Genomic DNA, 21,988 nt, shown 5'->3' on the forward strand with positions numbered 1-21,988 from the left:
TGTGTTTCGTCAGTGTTTTAAAGTAATAAACGACTGTGAGCAGTGGAAGTCTCTGCAGCTGGACACTGGTTATTCAGGCCTGGTGGCAGAAGGAAAGGGACAGATGCACACACACCGCAGGGAGGGCTCACCCGCTGCCGTGAGGTCTCTCTCTCCCATCCTGCCCCATGGCCCCGGATGCAGTCAGTGGGGAGTGGTGAGTTATCCTGCTGTGAGGAGATGCTGGAGCAATCCCAGTGATCCCTTCCTGGTCCCAGTTACAGGGAGCTCTGGGTGCAGGGAGCAGCCTGGTGGCCACCTCTCCCCACAGGCGAAATGCACCGGAGGCTGTGCCTGTCCTCGGCCACGATGAGCCCCAGCAGGACCAGGACAGCGGCGCCCAGGACCAGGCGCCCCACGTTGCTCCAGGTGTAGTCTGCAGGGGGCAGGAAGGGACAGTCACTGGGGACCCTCACAAGGGAGCTGACAGACCGAAGGAGCCCTCCCATAGGGGCAACAGGGGACAGAAGGGGCACACGTGAGGTTCCCAGGGCAGACAGACTCATGGGCAAGGAGACACTGCTGGGCTAAAGAGGGCTAAAGGGTTCACAGGGAGCCCCAAGGGGTATACCTCCCTAGGACATCCCCTATCCACCCAGTGGCACCAGTGACAGTGGGACACGGACGTGGAGCTGGCCCTCACCCACCCGTGCTGAGCCACTGTGACAAGACATACGACGCTTGTTGGGACCCTTGCCTCAACCCTGTGTCATCTGTAGGTTCTCTGAGGAACTGGCAAGGTTCACACATGTCTGAAGGAAGCTGTAATCCTCTGCTTGAACCCCTATTATACCTGCTTTCATCCTCCACATCCTCTTTTCTAGTTCCTCCAGGATGTGGCAGTGGAGGAAGAGAAGGGTCAAATGCACCTTGGGGGATGTCTCACCTTTCACCACCAAATCCAGGCTATTGCTGACATCAGACCATTCCATCAGAGCAGCCCCACTGTAGCACTGGCAGCTGTAGCGGCCCTCGTTGCCTTTGTGCACCCGGGGGAGGTTGAAATCATCTTGATCCTTATGAATTAAGTCAGGAGCTTTGTTGTGGCCCTCCAGGTACAGGAAACAGCCAGCCCTGGCGTGTGTGATGGTGCAGCGGAAAGTCACATAGGCTCCTGCAGCCACCTCAAGTCCCGGCATGACAGAGAGGACAGGTCTGGGGAGACTGAACTCTGTTGGGAGAGCAGAGGCCATGAGAAGGTGTGCTGGGCTTTAACATGGGAGCCACCAGCGTCTCCGTGACCCCTACACCTCGCTCAGGCAGTGGTAAAGATGGTCCCCACCTCTCCAAACAAGGGAAGAAGGGAAAAACCCTGCCCACCATGTGCATGGGGAAGCCAAGTGCATCCCTGTGTGCCCCTTAGAGCCTGACCCCACGTGAAGGGGTAACTGCACATCCCTCACCTTTCACTGTGATTTCCAGGGTCTCACTGCGAGCCAGCACAGTGCCTCCAGACAGGTAATGGCAGCTGTAGGGACCTGCATCCTTTTGGGTGGCGTTAGAGATGGGGAACTTGGCCCTGCCCTCACGCAGCTCCTGGCTACGGAGCTGTTTCCCGTCCTTGTACAGCACAACATTCCCCTCGTCACGCTGGCAGCTGCAGCAGATGGTGGTGGAGCCTCCTGGTGGGATCACCCCAGGAGGCTTCAGGAAGATGGAGATGGTGGGGGCACCTGCACAGGGACAGAGATGCTGCTGCACAGGGACAGAGATGCTGCCACACAGACACGAGTCCCCGTGGCGAGCCTGGAAATGGCTTCAGGCCCCATCTCCACACAGGGGCGAGGTCTGCTCTGCAGTGCTGGGGTGAGGGAACAGAGAAGTGGCCAAACTCCCCATCTCCCTCCTCATGATACTCACCGGCTGCAGCCTCGCTCTGTGCCAGCAGCCAAGTGCCTGCAAGAGAAGCAGCTGTGTAACTCCTCTGCGGAGTGTCCGGATGCCTCACGTCACCCTCTGAGAGCCCACAGAGCCCCTGGAACTCACCAAAGGCCAGCACAGTGGTCACAGGCAGCACCATGTTCCTCTTGGCTCCCTCTGTCCTTGGCTCAAGCAAGGGAAGGCTTTGGAGGCACTGAGCAGCTTCTTGTGGGTCCCGATATCCCCCTGCTGCCACAAAGCACCTCCTATTGCATGGCTTCTGCAGGGCTGGGGTGGTTGAACAGGAATCAGGATGTCCAAGTCACCAATCCAGAGCTGGGCATCTGTGACGATGTGGTCTTAGGATCCTGCTGACCTTAGCAGTGAAGCTCTCTGGGCTTTTAGTTTCTTTTTCAGCCCTGGTCACTTGAAGGGGAAATGGTTTCTCTCAGCCTTTGCAAAATAGGGTGATGTTTTGTAAGCAGGTCAGGGGAAGCTGTGGGATTCCTTCTAAGTCTTGGTGAGAAGGGTCCAGCAACGCATGACGCCATAAAATCGCTCTTTCAGTAAGACAGAATAAAAAGCAGATGTAGAATGCAAGTGAACGTTGGTTTCCTTTGGAGGCAGGACACCCCCCACTCTCCTGCAGCACTGATGGACCCATCTGTGGAGATGTCCCCAGCATCTGAAGGGAGGTAAAATCTTTGTTCTCCTTTTTTTCTTCTCTGCCACTAAACCGGGTGGTTTATTGCTCTGTTTGTTGTCAGATCTTTCTCACTGAGGTCAGGGAAGTCCTCGGCACCGTGTCATGCCCCCTTGTCATGCTCAGAAGCCCTGCATGGTGCCCCCCGCCACAGTGCAGACCAGCTGGTGGAGAGGGAAAGGATTCCATGGGTCATGGAGCCCCAGACTGGTTTGGGAAGAGACCTTAAAGCTCATCCAGCTTCAAACCCTGCCACGGGCAGGGACACCTTCCACTGGAGCAGCTTGCTCCAAGCCCGTGTCCAACCTGGCCTTGAACACTGCCAGGGATGGGGCAGCCACAGCTTCTCTGGGCACCCTGTGCCAGCGCCTCAGCACCCTCACAGGGAAGAGCTTCTGCCTAAGAGCTCATCTCAGTCTCCCCTCGGGCAGGTTAAAGCTGGTCTGGCCACAGGCTATGTCCAGCTTGCGCTCTCCCCCACAGCTATGGCACAAGTTTGGTGACTCCACAGAGTGGAATAGGAAGGAATTCACTTGGCTTCCCTTGTGGCTCTTTTTGGCCTCCTCCATTTCCATCCCACCTGCCCTATAGCATCTCTCATTAGAGCAGGGACAGCGATGCTAGCAATACTTTCTACCTGTAGGTCTGGATCACCCATCCAGGCCTCCCCTGTCCTGTGCTGGAGCAACAACAGGGTCGTTACTGTGCTCACTCCCAGCACAGCTGGGGCCTGGCCTCCAGCCTCAGCTTCCTGGTCTGGGTTGGCCAGTGCTGTGGCCAGAGTTCCCTTTGGTGGTAACAGAGAGTTAATTAAATAGGGGAAGATGCTTTGGTTGATCTGGGAGCAGAGAAAGGATGGGCTGTGGGACTGTTCCCCACTGCCTGTGTCCCTGAAGACGCCTTTCTCAGTGCCCTCCTGTTCTCCCTGTCCCCACACAGTTCTTGTGCCTGGGGGATGTCCTTGGCTGCCTGTTCATGGGGACCCAGGTCCACCAGGTAGGGACACCCCTCAGAGGTGACTTGTTTGAAGGAGTCAGGTGGGCTCTTTGTTACCTTTTGCCCAGGGCATGGGGAGCTGGAAGAGAGCTGCTGAGCCTTCCCTGTCATCAATCCCACCACAGCCCTTCAACCCATGGCCACGTCTCCCCCATCCCACAGCAATCCCATCCCACAGACATGTCCCAAAGTTGTCCCCTCCAAGCTATGTCCTACATGTACCCATCACCCCATACGCATGCTCCACTTCCTCCCTACCCCATTTCCATGTCTGTATGTTCTTCCCACTCCACTGCTATGTCCCTCATGCCCCAACATATAGCCACATGTCACTGTCCCCCAACCTATAGCAATTCCAACTATATCCCCACCTGCCGTGGTGATGTGCCCTTGCTCACAGCAATCCTACCCCATAGCTATATCCCATGTAACTCCATCACCCCATAGCTGTATACCCATGGGTCCCACTGCATTGCCATAGCCCCATGGCCACCTGTCCCATAGCCTTATCCCCACAGTCTTGTGGGCTGTACCCCAGTGGAACCCACCTCACTGCTATGGTCTTGCATGCTCTGATTCACATTCCTATGCCTCTTGCCCCATAACCATGCCCCTAAAGCCCTTCCCAATGGCCATGGCTCCATGGCCTCAGTCCCATAGCCGTTGTGCTCCCACTGTACTCTGCGCAATAGACACATTCCCATGAATCTCTGACCCATCACCATGCCCCAGTAGCCCCATCCCTACAGCCGTATTCCCATGTCCCCACTGCCCCCTTACCATCGTCCCCAACCCACAGCCATACCCCTCTGCCATAGCCATACTCCTATCCCCAATGGCCCTCACTCTATAGCCGCACCCCCATTGCTATAGCCCTTGCTATGGTCCTTGCCCCAAGGCCATATCCCCACGTATCCCGTACCGTCGGCACATCCCCACGGCCCCATTGCCGTATTCCCATATCCCTGCCCTCCCCCCCCCGCACCGCATCCTCCCGGCTGCAATCCTGGGGCTAAAAGAGCCCGGAAAGGAGAGGCGGGTGCTGAGGAGAAACGAAACTGCCGGGGCTGCAGGAGAAGGGACCGCCCCCCCCGGCAGTGCCGGTCATGAGCGCGGCGCCGCCGGACGCGTGAGTGCGAGCAGCGGGACCCTGGGGGGCTATGGGGGACAGGGGGGACGGCTGGAGCCGCCGGGGACCACTGGGGGCTGTCGGTGGGACGGGGGGGGCTCAGGGGTAGGGGGGGAAACCCGAAGTGTTGCTGCGGGACGTGGGCAGTGTGCGGGGCTGAGGAGAAGTTTCAGCTGTTGGAGCAGCACAGGGAGAGACGGGGGCTTGGGGAGGTGTGGGGCATCCCTGAGGTGGTTGTTTCAGTGGGTCCCGCGAGGAGATGGAGCCCCTGACCCCCCGCCAAGGAAGGGGACATCCTGGGGATCCAAGGGGGTCCTGGTTACCCCCGGAGCTCCCATTCTCTCTGCTTTGCAGGCAGGCATTCTGCCAGCGGGCTCCCGTCTTCCTTGACTACCTGCAGAGCATCCTGCAGAAGTACCCCGATGGGGGGCAGATCCTCAAGGTGAGACCCCCCGGAACCCAGCGCTCTGGTGCCCAGCAGGTTGCAGGCAGCCGGGCTGCGTGGTGGTCCTTGCACAGACCCTGGTCCTTGCTGGTACAGCGGGTTGGGGCTTTACCCTGCGGGCTGGAGGGGCGGGGGGGGGGGTGTCAGGTGTCCGGGCACTGATCCCTGAATCCCGAACCCAGGAGCTGGTGCAGAACGCTGACGATGCCGGCGCTAAGGAGGTCGTGTTTGTGTCTGATGAGAGGGAGTTCGACGTCACCAGAGGAGGGCTGGAGGGCACCCAGGGTGAGAAGCACTGCGGGCACTGGGAGAGACGGGGCAAAGGGCAGGGGTGGCGCTGGGAGGGACTGGGGGACGTGGGTGAAGAGGAGTCAGAGTGGACTGGGAGAACTGGCATCAGTGAGGTGTTCTGGGCTGTGCTGGGGCACTGAGGGTACTGGGAGGACTCAGTACAGGGAGAACCGGGGGGGACTTTCGTGTGACTGGAGGGGGGCTGAGATTGTGGGGACACTGAGCATGGGTCGCAGTTGCCCCTACACGTCCCAAGTCTCCCCTAACCCATGGTCCTGACCCCCCAGGCCCAGCTCTCCTGGCCTACAATGATGCCCTGATGTGCCCCCGGGACTGGGCAGGGATCCTGAGCCCAGGGGTGTCACACAAGTGGAAGGACCCCGGCACCGTGGGGCGGTTTGGCCTGGGCTTCACCTCTGTCTACCACCTCACTGGTGAGTGGCACTGGGGGTTCAACTGGAGTTGAACTGGGGGTATGGGTTGTACTGGGGGCACTGAACTGGCTGTGGGTGATGGGGGGTCACTGAGGCTGGGTGAAATGGGGGGGCTGTGTCCGAAGTGAGGACACCTGAAGGTGGGGGTATGCTGGGGAGAGGCTGGGTGGCAACGGAGGGCAGGGCTGGGGTGGCAATGGAGGGCAGGGCTGCAGGGGCAGACTGGGGGGGGGCTTGATGAAGTGGGATTAAGCTTCAGCTCATGGGAGGCACTGTGGGGTTGCACTTGAAGGTAAGCAGGTGGGAACCTGGGACACCGATGGGTTGGGATGATGTGGGGAGGCGGTGGTGTCTATGCCATCCCTGTGGCCTCATGGTTCCCTTGTCTCCAGACCTCCCAGGTGTGCTGAGCCCCCCATCCTTGGGGGTGCTGGACCCCGAATGCCGGGTGCTGCCAGGTGCTGGTGCCCGCTGGGATGTCTCTGCAGCCCAGGACCTTCCTGGCCTTTTCGAGCCCTTCTGGGCTGGGCTGGAGGCTGTGGGACAGCGCCGTGGCTCTGCCCAGGGCACCCTTTTCCGCTTCCCCCTCCGCCGGCAGCCCTCAGGAATCGCTGCAGGGGTCTCCCCTCCCGAGCGCATCCGTAGCCTCCTCCAGACCTTCCTCACTGAGGCCCCTCTTGCCCTCCTCTTCCTCCGCCACATCCGCCGTGTGACCTTGTACCGCGTGGCCCCTGATGGGGTCCAGACGCTCATGGGGACCCTCGCGGCATCCCCTCAGCCTCTCCCTGTCCCAGCGCCATCAGGGGATGAGGGGCTGAGCCTGGCATGGTGCCTGCTGGCCCTGCGTGGGGATGGAGCGGGGGACAGGAGCGAGTGGCTGGTGGCCACGGGCAGGGCCACGAAGGGTCCGGCCGTGGAGCTGGGGGCAAAGCTGGGGTGCTGCCCCGAGCTGAGCCTGGCGCACCCCCTCCATGGGCCCTGCCGAGGGCGGCTGTGCTGCTTCCTACCCCTGCCAGCCACCGACGAGACCGCCACGGGGCTGCCCGTCCATGCCAGTGCCCCCTTCGCCCTCTCTGACGACCGCCGCCACCTCCGCTGGCCCGAGGAGGGTGAGGAGGGTGAGGAAGATGCCCGCTGGAACACCCTGCTGCTGCTCGGCCTCCTGCCACGGCTCTACAGCCACATGGCTGCTGTGGCCATGGCCCTGCCCGGCACCGACGCCTACAGCATGTGGCCAGACCCCGAGCGCACGCCCGGCTGCGGCCGTACCCGCAGCCTGGTGACCCACGTGTGCCGGGGGCTGGCAGCCACCCCCACCCTGGTGCCAGCCGCAGCGGGGCCCAAGGGGTGGCTGCGTGCTGCAGAGGCCGTGCTGCTGCCCGCGGCCACGGGGGATGCAGAGCGCGCGGTCCGGGCCTTGCTGCTGGCAGCCGGGGAGCCGGTGGCTGAGGTCCCGGTGCATGTCAGGAGGGCTCTGGCACTGGGGATGGCGCAAGGCGTGCGGGAGGCCACGGCGGGACACGTGCGGGAGGTGCTGCGGAGCCACGGCGCTGCGGGCATTCCCGAGGCGGAGCGGCTGGCCCTGCTGCGCTATGTGGCTGGGGATGGGGGCCACGCTGAGCTGCGGGGGCTTCCCCTCCTACCCCGCGCGGATGGGACCTTTGTGGCCTTTGGAACCGCATCAGACGTTGTCTACGTGGACACGCGCGACTGCCCCAGGTGAGTCCGTGGCCCCAGGCAGCCCCATTCCCCGTGGCAGTGGGCACACAAGCTGGCTGCCCAGGGCACCGCTCCCGCTCTTGAGCTGAAAGAGGGGCCACAGCCGAACCTGGACACTTGGTCACCTCGCTGCCCTCCTCATCCGCATCACCGAGTGGGAGCAGAGCCGTGTCCAGGAGGCTGTCTGGGCCCCATTGCCCCTCTGGTCCCCCAGCACCTCTGCTTGTCTCCACAGGGAGCTCCTGCCTGGCTTGGCTGGGTCTTTCCTGCCCTCAGACCTGGAGCCAGGCTTGGACAGCCTCCTGCGAGGCATTGCCAAGGCGGGTAAGAGATGGGGAGTCCCTGCACCACCTTTAAACCCTACACCCCTAGGCACCCTTGTGCAGCCTGGGGCTCCTCTGCAGCCCAAGTATCTCCCCGTACCACAGTGATGCTCCCTGTACATACCTGGGGTCCATGATCCCCTGCCTGAGGCCACTTCCTGGCCTTCCCCCAGCATTCCATTCAACAGCACTATAGATCCCAAATGTCACCCCAACTATCCAGGTTGGGGTGCATTGCTTGAGCCCAGGGCCACCTCTCCTACCTGCATTTCCCTGTATCTCTGGGTACTCTGCTGTCCTTGATGTTCTTCCCACATTCTCCCATCCCCTCTGTGCTCCTTTAGATCCTGGCTCTCCCTGTATTCCCCAACCAAGGACCTCTGTGGCCTCCAATACTGGTCCCTCTTACACCTCTTTTCCTCTTGGATCTTCTCTATTGCCATGAGTCTGGGGTTCCCCTGTTCCTCCTATTCCTCCACTATCCCTCCAGAGCCCAGGTCCTCCTGTCCCCAGTATGACCCCTGCTCCATCCCCTGCAGATCTCAGGTTCTTTCCCCCACATCCTGGGTACCCTCTTCCAGGTCCCCGCTCCCACATACTCCTCACCCAGCCTCTGCTCCTGCACACAGGTCTCTTCCCCAACCTGGTTCTGCTGGATCCAGCCATGACTGTCCGGACCCTACGCTTGGCCCTGCCCTCTGCCTGGACGTCCCAGCCTTCAACCCCAGTGACCTGGTACCTGGACCAAGGCCCCCCCCAGCCCCCAGCCTCTTGGTTCCCAGCCCTGTGGCAATTCCTGGTCCACCACGTGGAAAACCTGGGCCCTCTGGAGGGGCTCCCTCTCATCGCCCTGTCCCCACTGGATGTCCCCAGCATCCGCCTGGCTCCGTTGATTCCCCAGTCCAGTCTTATCTTCCAGGCATGGGAGGACCAGCGCCTGCCACTTGCTGTGTGCTCTGTGCTGGAGGTCCTGGGCTGCTCAGTGGTGCCTCCAGGCACGTGGCACCGCTGCCTGCCCCACTATGTCTTACCTCCATCCCCACTCAATGTCCTGCGGGCCCTGGGCAGGCAGGGGGCTGCAGCTGTGGCCTCCCGCCTGGCCTCACTGCCTCCTGTGGATGTGAACACCCTCCGGCTCTACCTGGCAGACATCCCATCCCTGACAAAGCAGGACAGGGCCACACTGGCTGCTCTGCCCCTCTTCATCCCACTGCCCTGCTTGGCCACCCCACAGCCCGCAAAGCTGGTGCCAGCCAGTGGCACCCTGGCAATGGAGCCAGAGCTGAAGCTGCCCGGAGATGTGGTGCTGCCAGAGGCTACGTTGCAGTGCCGAGATGAAGCTGACAGTCGGCTCCTGGGGAGGCTCCAGAAGCCCCTCATCAGTGTAGTCCAAGTGATGCTGGAGGCCGTCAGAGCTGTGGCCAGGGGTGCTTATGCGGGGCGGGCAGCTGAGACACAGGCTCTGCTGCTCTGGGTGCTGCAGAAGGGAGACATCTTCTTTGCACAGAGCCCCCAGCTCCAGCAGGCCTGCAGCAAGCTGGCATTCCTGGAGACCCCCAACGGCCCTGCACGCCCACAAGACCTCTACGACCCCTGTGAGAGCACCCTGCAGGCACTGCTGGGCCCCGAGTGCTTTCCTCCTGCTGCCTTCTGCAGCCCGCCTGTCCTCCGGGCCTTGAGAACCCTGGGCTTGCGGCACGGTGAGGGGTGCCTGCTGCCTTCGGACATCCTAAAGGCTGCAGCACACGTGAGTCAGGGTGACAAGGCAGCTCTGGGCAGAGCTCAGGCACTGATCGAAGTCTGCAACCACCCCAAGGCACTGTCTGGCTTCAGCAGTGCACAGCTCTCGCAGCTCCAGTCCTTGCCGTGGGTGCCTAGCTCCAAGTGCACTGGAAAGCCTGGGCAGCCCTTCCTGTCCCCAGAGATGCTGCGGTCCACCCGGTACCAGCCCCTGGTGGGGCTTGCCATGCATCTGACTGCTGCTTTTGGGCCAGAGGCAGAGAAGAAGCTGGGGCTGAGCCAAACTCCACCACCAAAGAAAGTGTGGAAGCAGCTGAGGGAGCTGGCAGGGCTCAGGGACATGGATGAGGTAGGTGCTGCACTCCGGCCTGTCTACCAGCACATGCAGGAAAACCTAAAGACCTTTGGGACTGCCCCGGACAATGCTGTGGTGTGGACTGGAGCTGGGTTTGTCCTGCCCCGTGATGCCGTGCTGAGCTATCCTGAGGAGCTGGAGCTGGGGATGCTGGTGCCCCGGGTGCCCCCTGACTTCCTGCCCTACAGCTGCCTCTTTAGGGCTTGGGGAGTGGAGATGAGGGTAAGTGAGGAGAGAGCAGTAGCAGCTCTGCACTGCCTTGGGCAGGACATAGACACACGCAGCTCCCGAGCTGGCACTGCAGCAGAGCTGCAGGTGGTTGTAGCTGTCCTGCAGTGGCTTAAGAGTCGAGGGCACCAGGGTGAGGGCACGGTGCCAGTTCCTGTGAGGATCCTGGAGGGCTCAGGCTTTGCCCTCCGTCCGGCTGCCACTACCGTGTACCTGGACATGGAGCTGGACGCAGAGGAGGATGTTCAGGAGGTGGTGCATGTGGCAGTGCCGTCCAGCACGGCGACATTCTTTGGCACGGAGCTGCTCAGTACGCGGGTGCTGGGGCCAGAGCCGCTCACCGCCTGCGGCCCCTCGGAATCCATCACCTTACGGCTCTGCAACATCCTCCGGGAGTATGGCGACGAAAGTGACCTCTTCACAGAGATGGTGCAGAATGCAGAGGATGCTGGAGCTACCGTGTGCCGCTTCCTCCTGGACTTGCGACGCTGCAGAAAGGCCACCTCTGGGTTGCTAGATCCCGGCATGGGCGCCTGCCACGGCCCAGCCCTCTGGGCCTACAATGATGCCCTGTTCACAGAGGATGACCTCCGTAACATCACACGGGTTGGGGCTGCTACAAAGGAGGGCCAGGCAGGCAAGATCGGGCGCTTTGGGCTGGGCTTCTGCTCTGTCTATCGTGTCACAGATGTGCCGGCAGTGCTGAGTGGGGAAACACTGCTCATCTTTGATCCCAATGGCACCCATCTGGGCAAGCACATCCCCAGGGCTGGCAGCCCTGGCATCCGCCTGGACTTCTCCAGCCGACCACGCATCCTCCGTGCCTTTGCTGAGCAGTTCTGGCCCTACCATGGTATCTTTGGGTGCCGCCTGCCTAAGCCAGGACCCTTTCCAGGAAGCCTTTTCCGTCTGCCTTTTCGCACTGAGGAGGAAGCTTTGACATCAAAGATTTGCTCAGAGGCCTTTGGTACAGTGCGCATTCAGTCTCTTGGCACCAGCTTCCTCGGCTCTAACCGGCTCCTGCTGCTCTTCCTGCACAAGGTGAGAGAGATGTCCCTGGAGATGCTGCCAGACACAGCCACCTCTGCGGAGGATACCATGCCCCTGGCCATGCTGCGGCGAAAGGAGATCCGAGACATGGGCACCCCTGGGGACCCCCCTAGCTGGGCAGCCATTGAACAGCTCACAGCCTGCGAGGAAGCATCCAAGACCACTTGGCACTATTTAGTTTTGGTGTGTCATGGTGATGCGGAACTGCTGGAACTGTTTCACAAGAATACACAGGCAGGGCACTCCCCTTCACCTCCCATGGCTGGTGTGGCCCTTCCCCTTGCCCCTGCTGAAGACGGCAAGTGGGTGCCACGTCTGGGTGCCGAGGAGGGGCAAGTCTTTTGCCACCTTCCCATCCCAGTCACCTCAGGGCTGCCAATCCATGTGCATGGGGCCTTCAGCATCCTCTCAAACCGTAAGGGGCTGTGGGACACAAAAGAGCGAGGTGAATGGAATCGAATGCTGCTCCGCAACGCCGTGCCTGTTGCCTGGCTCCGGGCACTGGATCTCCTTCGCTCCATGCATGAGGCAGGTGAGTTGGAGAACTATGAATATCACATCTTCTGGCCAGACGCTAACGCTGCCCGTTACCCCTTTACAGAGGCTGTGACTGGTTTCTATCAAGCTGTGGCATCCAGGAATGGTCTCAGGCTCTTTTCTGATGGCCGCTCATGGTGCTCCCTGCAGGACGCTCGTTTCCTTCACCAAGCTGTGGTCAGACACCCCAAGCTGGGTGCTGTGGCGAAGCGTGTCTTTGCCACCACCCTGCCCTATCCCCTGTTAGCTGTGGCCTTGCCAGAGGAGGTGCAGAAGGGCCTCGGGGAGGCAGCGAAAGCTGGCATCTACGACTGGCCCCGCTTTTACTGCGAGCTTGTGCTTCCCAATTTGAAAGACCTCTCTGCTGTTGACCGGGACCCACTGCTTCTCCATGCACTAGATATGTCCCACCATGATGTCAACAAAGTGCTGCAGACAGTGCCCTGCATTCCTGCCACCCCTCATGGTCACCTGCAGCTCATCAATTGCCTGGTACATCCCAGAGGCCGCACTGCCTCTTTATATGACCCTAAGGATGGGCGCTTCCCCACTGGGGATGCTTTCCTTTCCCCAGACAGACTAAGCCAACTGGAGAGGCTGGGCATGGTTAAGGACAAAACGACCCTGCCAGAGCTGCTGGAACGGGCAAAGACAGTGAAACTTATCTGGACCGAGGACCATGCCAAAGGCTACCAGAGGGCTGCCTGCATCCTTGAGCTGCTTCAGGATGCACTGGAGGAGAGGGTGAGCAACACCATGCAGGCAGCTCTCCAGTCTGTGCCCTTCCTCCCTGGTAGACTGCCAACCGGTGAACATGTGCTGTTGCCTGCTGGCCAGCTCTACCTCCAAGCCCCACTAGTGGGACTCATCCACCCTGTCTTTGCTCCTAAAGTGCTGGGGAAAAATTTCAGCCTCCCCAGGGAAGTGGAATCCTTCTTGGGACTGAACCGGCAGATACCAGCAGCTGCAGTCCTTGAGCAGCTGGAGGCACTGAGCTGTAGCTCCAATGCTCTCCCTTTGAAGAACCTGCAGGACAGCGCCCATTGCTGCTACAGTTACCTGCACACACTGCTCCAGAAAGATCACTCCATCTGGGGTGAGGTGGCTTCTGCAGTGGCCCAAGAGAAGCCCTTCATCTTGGTGGGCTCCCACTTTGTGCCACTCATGGCTGTGGCTGAGAAACTGTCATTTAAGGCTGCCCCATATCTTCACCAGCTTCCAGAGCAGTACCAACCCTACAAGCAACTCTGGGAGTGTGTGGGTCTGCGCCACACATTCACCTGGGATGATTATGCCAGAGTCCTCCACACCCTGGCAGAGATGCACGCTGGAGAGCCCCTGCCTGCCGCAGAGCTGGCTCTGGCCTTGCGGCTGGTGTCTGTTGGCTTGATGGTAGATGACAAAGAGCCAGATGCCTACCAGACCCAAAGACTCTTTCTACCCGACCAGGAGGGCATTTTACGTCCACGGGACAAGCTCCACTTCAATGATATGCCGTGGATGCCAATGGACAGAGATGTCCTGCTGTGCCATGAACAGCTATCCCGAGCCATAGCCCAGCGCTGCGGTGTGCCTACCACACGCCACCGAGCACTGGAGAAAAGCCAACTGCTCATCGCAGGCATGAGCCCCTGGGCACAGCCATTTGGTGCCCATGAAGACTTGCCTACACGGCTGAAGAACATCTTGGGTGAGTATCCAGCATCTGCTCGTGATATCGTGACAGAGCTGGTCCAGAATGCAGATGATGCTGGTGCAAGGCTTGTGCACTTCGTGTGGGACCACCGGCAGCACCCAGCAGATGCCACTTTCGGTGAAAAATGGACATCGCTGCAGGGCCCAGCTCTCTGCATCTACAATGACAGGCCCTTCCAGCAGCAGGACATTGAAGGCATTCAGCTTCTGGGGGTGGGTGGCAAGCAAGGCCGGCAGAATGTCACAGGCAAATATGGCCTTGGCTTCAACACTGTCTATCACTTTACTGACTGCCCAGCCTTCCTTACTGGAGACAGTGCCCTGTGTGTCTTTGATCCTCATCTCTCCTACGTGCCCACAGCCACAACTGAGAGTCCTGGTGGGATGTTTGCTGTCACCCCTGAATTCAAGAGGAGCTTCCCAGATATTTATGGCACCTTCTTACCCTCCCTCTTCAACCTGAACAAGGGTGTCCTTTTCCGTCTACCCCTCCGCACTGCAACTGGGGCTATCTTCTCCAGGGTGTCTGGAAGAGTTGTGCAAGACCAAGACATCATGGCAATGGAGACAGTACTGGCTGAGGAAGGTGAGGACTTGGTGCTCTTCCTCCGGCACGTCCGCACCGTGGTCTTCTCTGAGATCCCCCCAGATGGGGAGCAATTGTTGGAGAGGCTGCGGGTGGACACAGAGCTGACAGATCATGATGCAGAGCTGAGACGGGCATATCAAGTGAGATTGAGCCAAGACGTGGATGAGAACAGCCCCACCTCTGTCTCCTATATGATGACAGTCAAAACCAGCAGGGCCAGGGCCAGCACTGTGTGGAGAGTGATCTCCCAGATTGGGGTGCAGGAGGGGACTGAGGAATCTCCAGTGCCTGGGCGGCTGCCCTATGGGGCTGTGGCTGCCTGCCTGAAGCCATTGGTCTTGCATAAATTCACAGGCAAAGCTTTCTGCACCCTCCCACTGCCGCTGAGCACAGGGCTACCTGTGCACATCAATGCCAACTTCTCTGTGGATGCAGCCAGACGCGTTCTCCGCCAGGACTCAGGAAGCACAGAGGCAGCCTGGAACAGCTTCTTGCTCCAGCGCTTGATGGCTCCACTATACTGTGCCTTTCTCGCCAGGCAGTGGAAAGCCCTGGGGCCTGAAGGGCTCCAGTTCAAGTCCCTGAAGGTCTGCCAGCAGCATCTGGCCTTCCATTACCTCCAATTCTTCCCTGTTGTGAAAGAGGCACAACCCACCTTTCAGGATCTGGTGAGGAATGTCTACAGGCATGTCAGTTGTGCACCCCTGGTTCCTGTGTACCGCATCAAGACACTTAGCAAGCTACCTGACAGCATGGTGACAGTGACCTGGGCATCTCCAGGTGGTGGGAATGTGCTAACAGAGCCATACTTCCTTCAGACAATTCCTGAACCAGCTCTCCAGAATGTGCTGCAGCAGCTGAACATGAACCTGGTGCCACCATTCATTCACCTGAAGCAGATCTACAAGGAGTTCACTGAAGCCTGTGTGGATGCTGTTGCCTTGCAGGCAGCCTCTCTACGGCGCTTCCTCAAGGCCCTGGCACTCCCCGTGCCCTGCATGCTAGCAAAGACACCCCTGAGGACCCCGGAGAGCTGTGCTATCCTGCTGAGACACTGCCTGGAGCCTCGGGATGTGGACGAGGCAGAACTGGAAGGCCTGCCCTTGCTGGCCACACAAGACGGCTCCCTGAATGCCCTCAGCACCCACCACCCAGTCTTCCGCAGCTCCTTTGCCCACCTCTTCCCCCTTCAGTGCCACCGCTTTGCCGACGAGTTAATTTCTGTCTTGACCCTGCCTTGCTTTGTGAAGGAGCTTGACCTCCTGGAGGCCACACCACTCATCCAGGAGGCACTGGGTCACCTGAATTGGACCACAGAGGGGAATAAGTGGCTCAAGGAGCTGTGGAAGTTCTTCAGCACTGTGATCTACTCACCCAAACTGACCCAAGACAAGTTGGAGGCAAACATGAATTCATTCATGAATGATCTCCGGGATGTGATAGTGCTGCCTGTTGAGGGGAATAACCCAGGCTCACAGCACCTACTGCCTCTATCCTCCCTCCCCAATGTTCTTTTTGAGTGTGACACACAAGTGGCCAAGGTGCTGCACAAACTGGGCATCCCTATGCTCCAGCGGCTCCTGCTGCCTCCTGAATTTGCCTACCACTGCCTGAAAACAAGGACACTGTCAGCCAGAGATCCCAGGGCTCTGGTGTTACAGCTGGCAGACACCAGAGCTGATCTCCACTGGAGAGACTTAGAAGAGACGGATGTTACTGTCCTGCTGTGCTCTGTGCAAGGAAAACTGGATTCATTGGCACTGCAGCAGCTCCAGCTCCTGCCTCTCTTCCAGAAGTATAATGGGGACTACATTTCTGTGGCACCCTCCTGCAAGGTGCTGCTGCTCAAAAGCCAGTTCCCAAAACTGCCCAAGGGTGTTGAAACCCTGTACAACCTGAAGAAGGATATGGTGCTGCTCACAGCAGACAAGATGCACCAACAGCTGGCCAAGGATTTGGGGTGGGAGGTCACAGATGACAAGCAGCTCTTCAAGACTGTGGTGTTGCCCCGGCTGTCCCAGCTCACAGCACAGCAGCTTATGGAAGCTCTGCGCTTGTTCTTTAACCTGAAATTCATCTGTGATGTTAAGTTGGAGAAAGCTGTTGTGGCAGCTTTTCGGGCTGTGGCCTTTATACCTGATGCCCAAGGTGTGCTGCGCCTGGCCTCCTACTTCTATATCAACACACAGTCCTTCAGCACCCTGCGGCTCCAACACCGCTTTGTGCCCAAGTCTTTCTTCAAGGAGCTAGGTCACCACAAGCAAGCTGCTGAGGATTTCCTGCTTCAGGCAGGTGTTCGCACCAGCCTCTCTGAGGAGGATTTTGTGGAACTGGCCTTGGAGATAGAACAAGAAGCCACTCAGGCTGGGTGCCATGCTAAAGACCTGCTGATGCGACAGCAGGAGATGCTCAAAGAGCTCTGTAGCCTGTTGGACAATCCTGAAGAAACCCCCCCAGGGAGTTTCCTGGAGCAGATTGCCTCAATCCGTTTCCTGCCTCCACTGGACATCCCCCAAAACTTGAGGAAACTCCACCCCCCCTTTGCAGCCTGCACTAAGCCTGTGGCCCTGAAAGGCAGTGTTTACCATTGCCAAGCAGATGTGGCTGAGCTCCTGTGGACATCAGCCGCTATCCTGCCAAAGTGCTTTGCACTCAAGAAGAGCCTCCTGGAGGCCATGGGAGTCCTTGTAGAGATACCCACTGCTCTGGTGGTGGCCAACCTGGAGCAGCTGTGCAGGGTAGCCTGCCAGACACTGCAGCAGCTGAACACACGGGCCAATGTGCTCCAGAAGGTGTACAACTTCTTGCAGACCCATCTGAACGAGGTGGATGCAGGGCGCCTCACTGAGCTGCCTGTGGTGCTGGCCAAGTCACAGGACATGGCCATGCCATGGCGAGTAGTGACATCACTCCCGGACGAGGCTTGCTTTTACCCCTATCTCCTCACACCTGACCCCCACATAAGTGTCTATGGAGACCTCCTGCAACACCTTGGGGTGGTCCTTCTCCCCACACTGACTCACTACAGCCGTGTCCTGGCCCAAATCCACCAGGAGAGCCATGCCAGCAGGACCCTCAATACCGTCCAGAAGAAGACAGTCCTGCTGGCCACGCACCACTTCTTCCAGCTGCTGCGGGAGGCAGCGGAGCCCCCTGATTTCTCCAGCGTGTCTGAGCTGTACTTGCTGAGCACTGCTGACTGCCTGGAGTCATCCCACGAGCTGTACTTCAATGACTGCGTGTCCTCAAATACCTCCAAGGTCCTGGGGAAGACCTTTGTGTTTATGGCTGAACTACCGGGGATTGGGCGCAATGCCTGGTGGCTGCTGCAAATGCTACCACAGCGCCTGCGGCCACGGGCGCTCTCAGAGGTGACAGAGCAGCAGCTGGAGAGCAGCCTGCAGCCATGCCGCTATGGTTCTCAGTGCCCTGGGCAGAGGTGGCTGCAGACCCTCCTGGTGTCACCATGGTTTAGGATGGGGCTGGAGTCCCTGCTCCAGTGGCAGAGCCACAGGGCTATGAGAAAAATGGAAGCGGACTGTGGCTTTGCATTGGAGCAGCTGAAAGTGCAGTGCTGCGAGGACATCCGCACTGTGCTGGTGCACAATGGTGCCAAAGTAGAGGGCACCTCCCAGCCACGGGTTGTGCATGTGTGCCTGGATGGTAGCGCCCAGCGGCTCCTCTATATCCGGCATGCAGAGATGGTGCTGAGCCGGCACCAGCTGAGGGTCCTGGAGACACTAGCACAGGAAATCAATATCATCCTGGGTGGACAGCTGGAAGCACAAGCCTTGTCAGTACTGCGTGAAATGCTGGTCTGCCAGGAGCCACGGGATGTGGCCTTTGTTCTGGAGGAGAATGATGTGGCACTGGTGGGTGCTGCACCAGAGGCAGAGGAGGTCATGGCACCAGAGCTGGAGAAGAGGCTGCATGGGGAGGCTGCGGCAAGGCAGAAGCCACAGAAGGATTGCCGCAGCCTGATGCCAGAGGGCAGTGGAGGTCACAGCACGGCTAGCAGGGAGCCAAAGGTGTTGCTGGGTGCTGCCCAGCACCACCGCTGGGAATGGGAAGACCATGGCTCCTGGTTGTGCAATGAGGAGGCCATGGCCCTGACTCCATCCATCCCAGAAGCGCAGCGGTGGCTGCGGCAAGCCGAGAGTGACCTTCAGGCAGCCCATAATGACATCAGGTGCTGCTGCTCCAACTGGGTCCTTTTCAAGGTGCACCAGGCCCTGGGGAAGGCACTGGTGGCTGCCATACTTTGCTGTGGTAAAGCTTTCGAGGCACCACCAGGGCTGGTGGGGCTGGCCCGGTGGCTGGAGGTGGCAGAGCCAAAGCTGAGGGGCCTGGCAGAGGAGGTGGAGTGGTTGCATAGCTATGGCGTGGATGGCAAAGCCACACAGTACCCGAATTACCACCCCTTCCCCATCACCCCCACCGAGGCCTTCCGCAGTGTGGATGAGGAGGAGGTATTGAAGCGGGTGCGTGGAGTGCTAGGGAGGCTGCAGGACCATGTGGGCAGCATGTGAGGATGTGCCCATGGAAGGAGGTATTGCCAGCTGGGACACGGGGCCACCACGGACCTCTCAAGGCCTCACCACAAATCAAGAGTTATGGCTTATAAGTTATGAAACCTTATGATATAGTGGTGAATAAGTGAATTTGTGTAATAGACTAGTCTGTTTGTCATTTTTGTTTGTGGCATTTCTGCATGAGCTTATGAAATAAAGCTTAACAGAGTACGTTGTCCTGTCATGTTGCAGAATGGCTCCAAGAGCAAGGCCATGGATCCTTAGAGGCCTTGTGCGAGCAAAGCAAGTGTAGGCCTCAGGTAACCGGAAACCGGATGTGGGAGGAGAATGTAAAGGAAGCCGTGTAGAACTAACCAATACTGTTGTGACTAGTAGGCGTGGCTAACACCACGCGGATATGAGCGAAGTGCGCCACAAATAAAGGAGAAGCTTGCTTGTCACCCATATTGGGTTGGCGTGTCTTGCTTCTCCTTGCCGCTAACAAATGGCGCCCGAACAGGGATCAGGACTACAGGGTCCCGGTTAACGGGGACCCGGAATACAGGGCCCTGAGTAACAGGGACCCGGAACGGCGAGTGAGCGGCACCGGCGGCAGCGGCCGTGGAGCGTGGGCAGTGCTACTGCGGTGGCGTGACTGACCCGGGTGCTTGGACTGACCGAAAGGAGTCCGCCGCTGGGGCGAACCAGATACTGCTGCATCGGGAGGACGATCCAGTCTTGGACGATCCAGAAGAGGACGATCTGGAAAAGACCGGCCACGAAAATGGACCGAGAGGTAGCCCCTGATTTATTACAGTGCGTTTTATAAAAGCGGGGAATTGAGCCTGAGACTCTAAAGCAGCTAGCAGGTCTAGTGGCTGTAGGGAAGGCTAAGGGATTTTTGTAGATCCTAATACAGTTTTTGAGGAGAGTGAGTGACAAAAGTTTGGTGATGAACTATTTGACTCAATGCTTAATGATGATAAAACGGCAAAGAAACTCGGTAAACCATGGAGAGAAGTAATAAATTGTACAAAAAGATACAAGGCAGAAAAGAAAACTGCTGCTGTAGCAACGGAGAAACTAGGAACAGACGTCCCTGGTCGGTTGAAGCCGGGGGAAGATTACAGCTCGTTTCCCCCAACTCTCAGGAGGGCAGGGTTTTTACCCCCCCCTTCCTTTTCTCCCCCTCCTTCTTCATCAGAAGGTGCAGCAGAGAAGGTGCAACTCCCTGCTCCCCCACCACCCCAGTTCCGAAAGTAGGGACTTTGAAAAAGACAGAGAAAGTATATTAGAAGGGATACGCATGATGAATGTCAAGGAAGCTGAAAGGAAGAGGATGGCGCCTCGGTGCCAGATCGATTGGGGCTCCATTTTGAAGCATGCAGTAGAAAATAGAGATTATACGCTAGCGGGAGATTTGAAGGAACTGCGAGCCTTTCCAACCCACTATGCCCTAGAGTGGAAATTTTTAACTCAGTTACGGAGGAGCCAGGTCTGCAGATGGCCACATGCTGAAGGAGAGACATCTGACAAGAAAGTCATAGCTGCGAGCAACGGAGACCCTGAGTTCGGCCCAGGATCAGACCCCGAATCCCCTGAATCCGAACCAGATTTATATCCTCTGCTTCCAAACTCTGACTCTTCGTCTCCCGGATCAGTCTGCTCAGACTCACTGGCCTTGGAGACGCCCAACTGCAACAATTGATGAAAAGGCTTGAAGCCCTCGAGACTCGGATTGACACATCTCCATCGGCACCTCCACCTTACCCTCCGTAAAAACCCTTCCTTAAGGCAAACAGGGGAGGGGGTGGGAGAGGTATGGGGGGGGGGCACAAATCCTGCGTACTGTTGGCATGGGTTAATCAAAGAAGCGATCATTACTGGTGAATTTTCTGCAATGGGCCTCTCTGCATATCCTGTGTTTACTACACAGCAGGGGGCTAAAGGGTGGGAAGCTTTTGATCTCAAAATAGTTAAGGAGGCCTGACAAGCAGTGACCACGAATGGGTTCAAATCCTCTTTTACTCAAGCTGTATATGTTATGATTTTATTTTTTTTTGCAATTGACAGGGGGAGCCCATACAGTTTCTCTGTGATACTCATGTTCTAGAAGTTGGTAAATATAAGTATGTCCAGGTTTCTATCAACCCTTGGAGACCTTTGTAGATACTGCTGGCCACTTCTTCCAGCACAGGCTGTCCACCTGGCTAAGGCAAAAGTTGGAAAGATTCTAATACAATGGTGGTGTTACAAAGCAGGTAATGGAACAAAATAAGACGGTGGGAGAATTCCACTGGTAAGAAATTTCTTTGGCTAGTCCCTCACTGCCATCAGCATCTTCAACATGCTGCTGCACCCTGTAATAGTTACTCTGCTAATGTAAATTTGTGTGCCTTGCTGTAGTAGCAACTTGTTACTGGATACAAAACAAAAGGGGGGAGATGTGGAGACAGTGTTCTCACAGGAGAATGGATAATTGGTACATAAATTCTGAATAATCCTGAAAGATGCAGCAAGGCCATGAGAGGCCCAAAGAAGCTTAAGCAAGCAAGGTAAGAGGCTGGAATTCACCAAGTTAATGAGAAATGTGGACTGTTGGCAAGTTTTCAAGGTTGAGTTCTGACGCCTGTTTTTAACCAATTATATGCTAGTCACTAAGGGTCTTCAAGGCATGTATCCAAACATAATATGCCAAATCACTGTAAGTGCTTCGGCCAGGGCCTTGGCTCAATTAAACAAACTGGGTTGCTGGCTTGCTAAGCAGACAAATACTACATCGAAGGCAATTTCTGATTTGTTGTTTGATGTTGATTCTGTGAGACATGCAACACTGCAGAACAGAGCCGCTATAGACTTTTTGTTGTTGGCACAGGGACATGGATGTGAAGAGTTTGATGGAATGTGTTGTATGAATCTTTCTGATCATTCTAATTCGATACACGCACAGCTGAAAACCCTGGCTCAGCTTACCCAGCAATTGCAAGTGAGCAATGACCTAGGGATAACTAAATGGTTGTCCTCATGGGGCATTACAGGTTGGCTTAAAACACTGCTATTTGAAGGACTGCGCTTATGTATCATTGTTATTTCAATCACTGTAGTTGTTAGACTTGCTTTTAGTTGTGTGATGAAACAAGTGAACAGAATAACCCACACTGTTTTGCTCACACAAAAGAAAAAGGGGGGAATTGCTGCAGAATGGCCCTAAGAGCAAGGCCATGGATCCTTAGAGGCCTTGTGCAAGCAAAGCAAGTGTAGGCCTCACAGGTAACCGGAAACCGGATGTGGGAGGAGAATGTGAAGGAAGCCGTGTAGAACTAACCAATACTGTTGTGACTAGT

General features: G+C 57.7%; 2 protein-coding genes across 2 annotated transcripts; one reads left to right on the forward strand and one right to left on the reverse strand.

The window, feature by feature from the left end:
- LOC133262632 (immunoglobulin superfamily member 1-like) lies at positions 1-2,217 on the reverse strand. The gene is made up of 5 exons (XM_061442006.1): positions 2,026-2,217; positions 1,900-1,935; positions 1,443-1,712; positions 926-1,210; positions 1-415 (listed from the first exon to the last, which is right to left on the reverse strand). Exons 1-5 carry the CDS (start codon positions 2,057-2,059, stop codon positions 258-260), a joined length of 783 nt encoding a protein of 260 aa, XP_061297990.1. The 5' UTR covers positions 2,060-2,217; the 3' UTR covers positions 1-257.
- A 2,769-nt stretch (positions 2,218-4,986) lies between these two features.
- Positions 4,987-18,875, forward strand: LOC133262660 (sacsin-like). The gene is made up of 6 exons (XM_061442058.1): positions 4,987-5,169; positions 5,355-5,457; positions 5,751-5,897; positions 6,290-7,616; positions 7,852-7,940; positions 8,569-18,875. Exons 1-6 carry the CDS (start codon positions 4,987-4,989, stop codon positions 18,660-18,662), a joined length of 11,943 nt encoding a protein of 3,980 aa, XP_061298042.1. The 3' UTR covers positions 18,663-18,875.
- Positions 18,876-21,988: the final 3,113 nt, after the last annotated feature.

Source organism: Pezoporus flaviventris, unplaced genomic scaffold (assembly GCF_033815535.1).
Source record: "Pezoporus flaviventris isolate CSIRO_AGI_PZ_B2104156 unplaced genomic scaffold, CSIRO_AGI_Pfla_v1 ptg000213l, whole genome shotgun sequence".
In the NCBI taxonomy this organism is placed as follows: domain Eukaryota; kingdom Metazoa; phylum Chordata; class Aves; order Psittaciformes; family Psittacidae; genus Pezoporus; species Pezoporus flaviventris.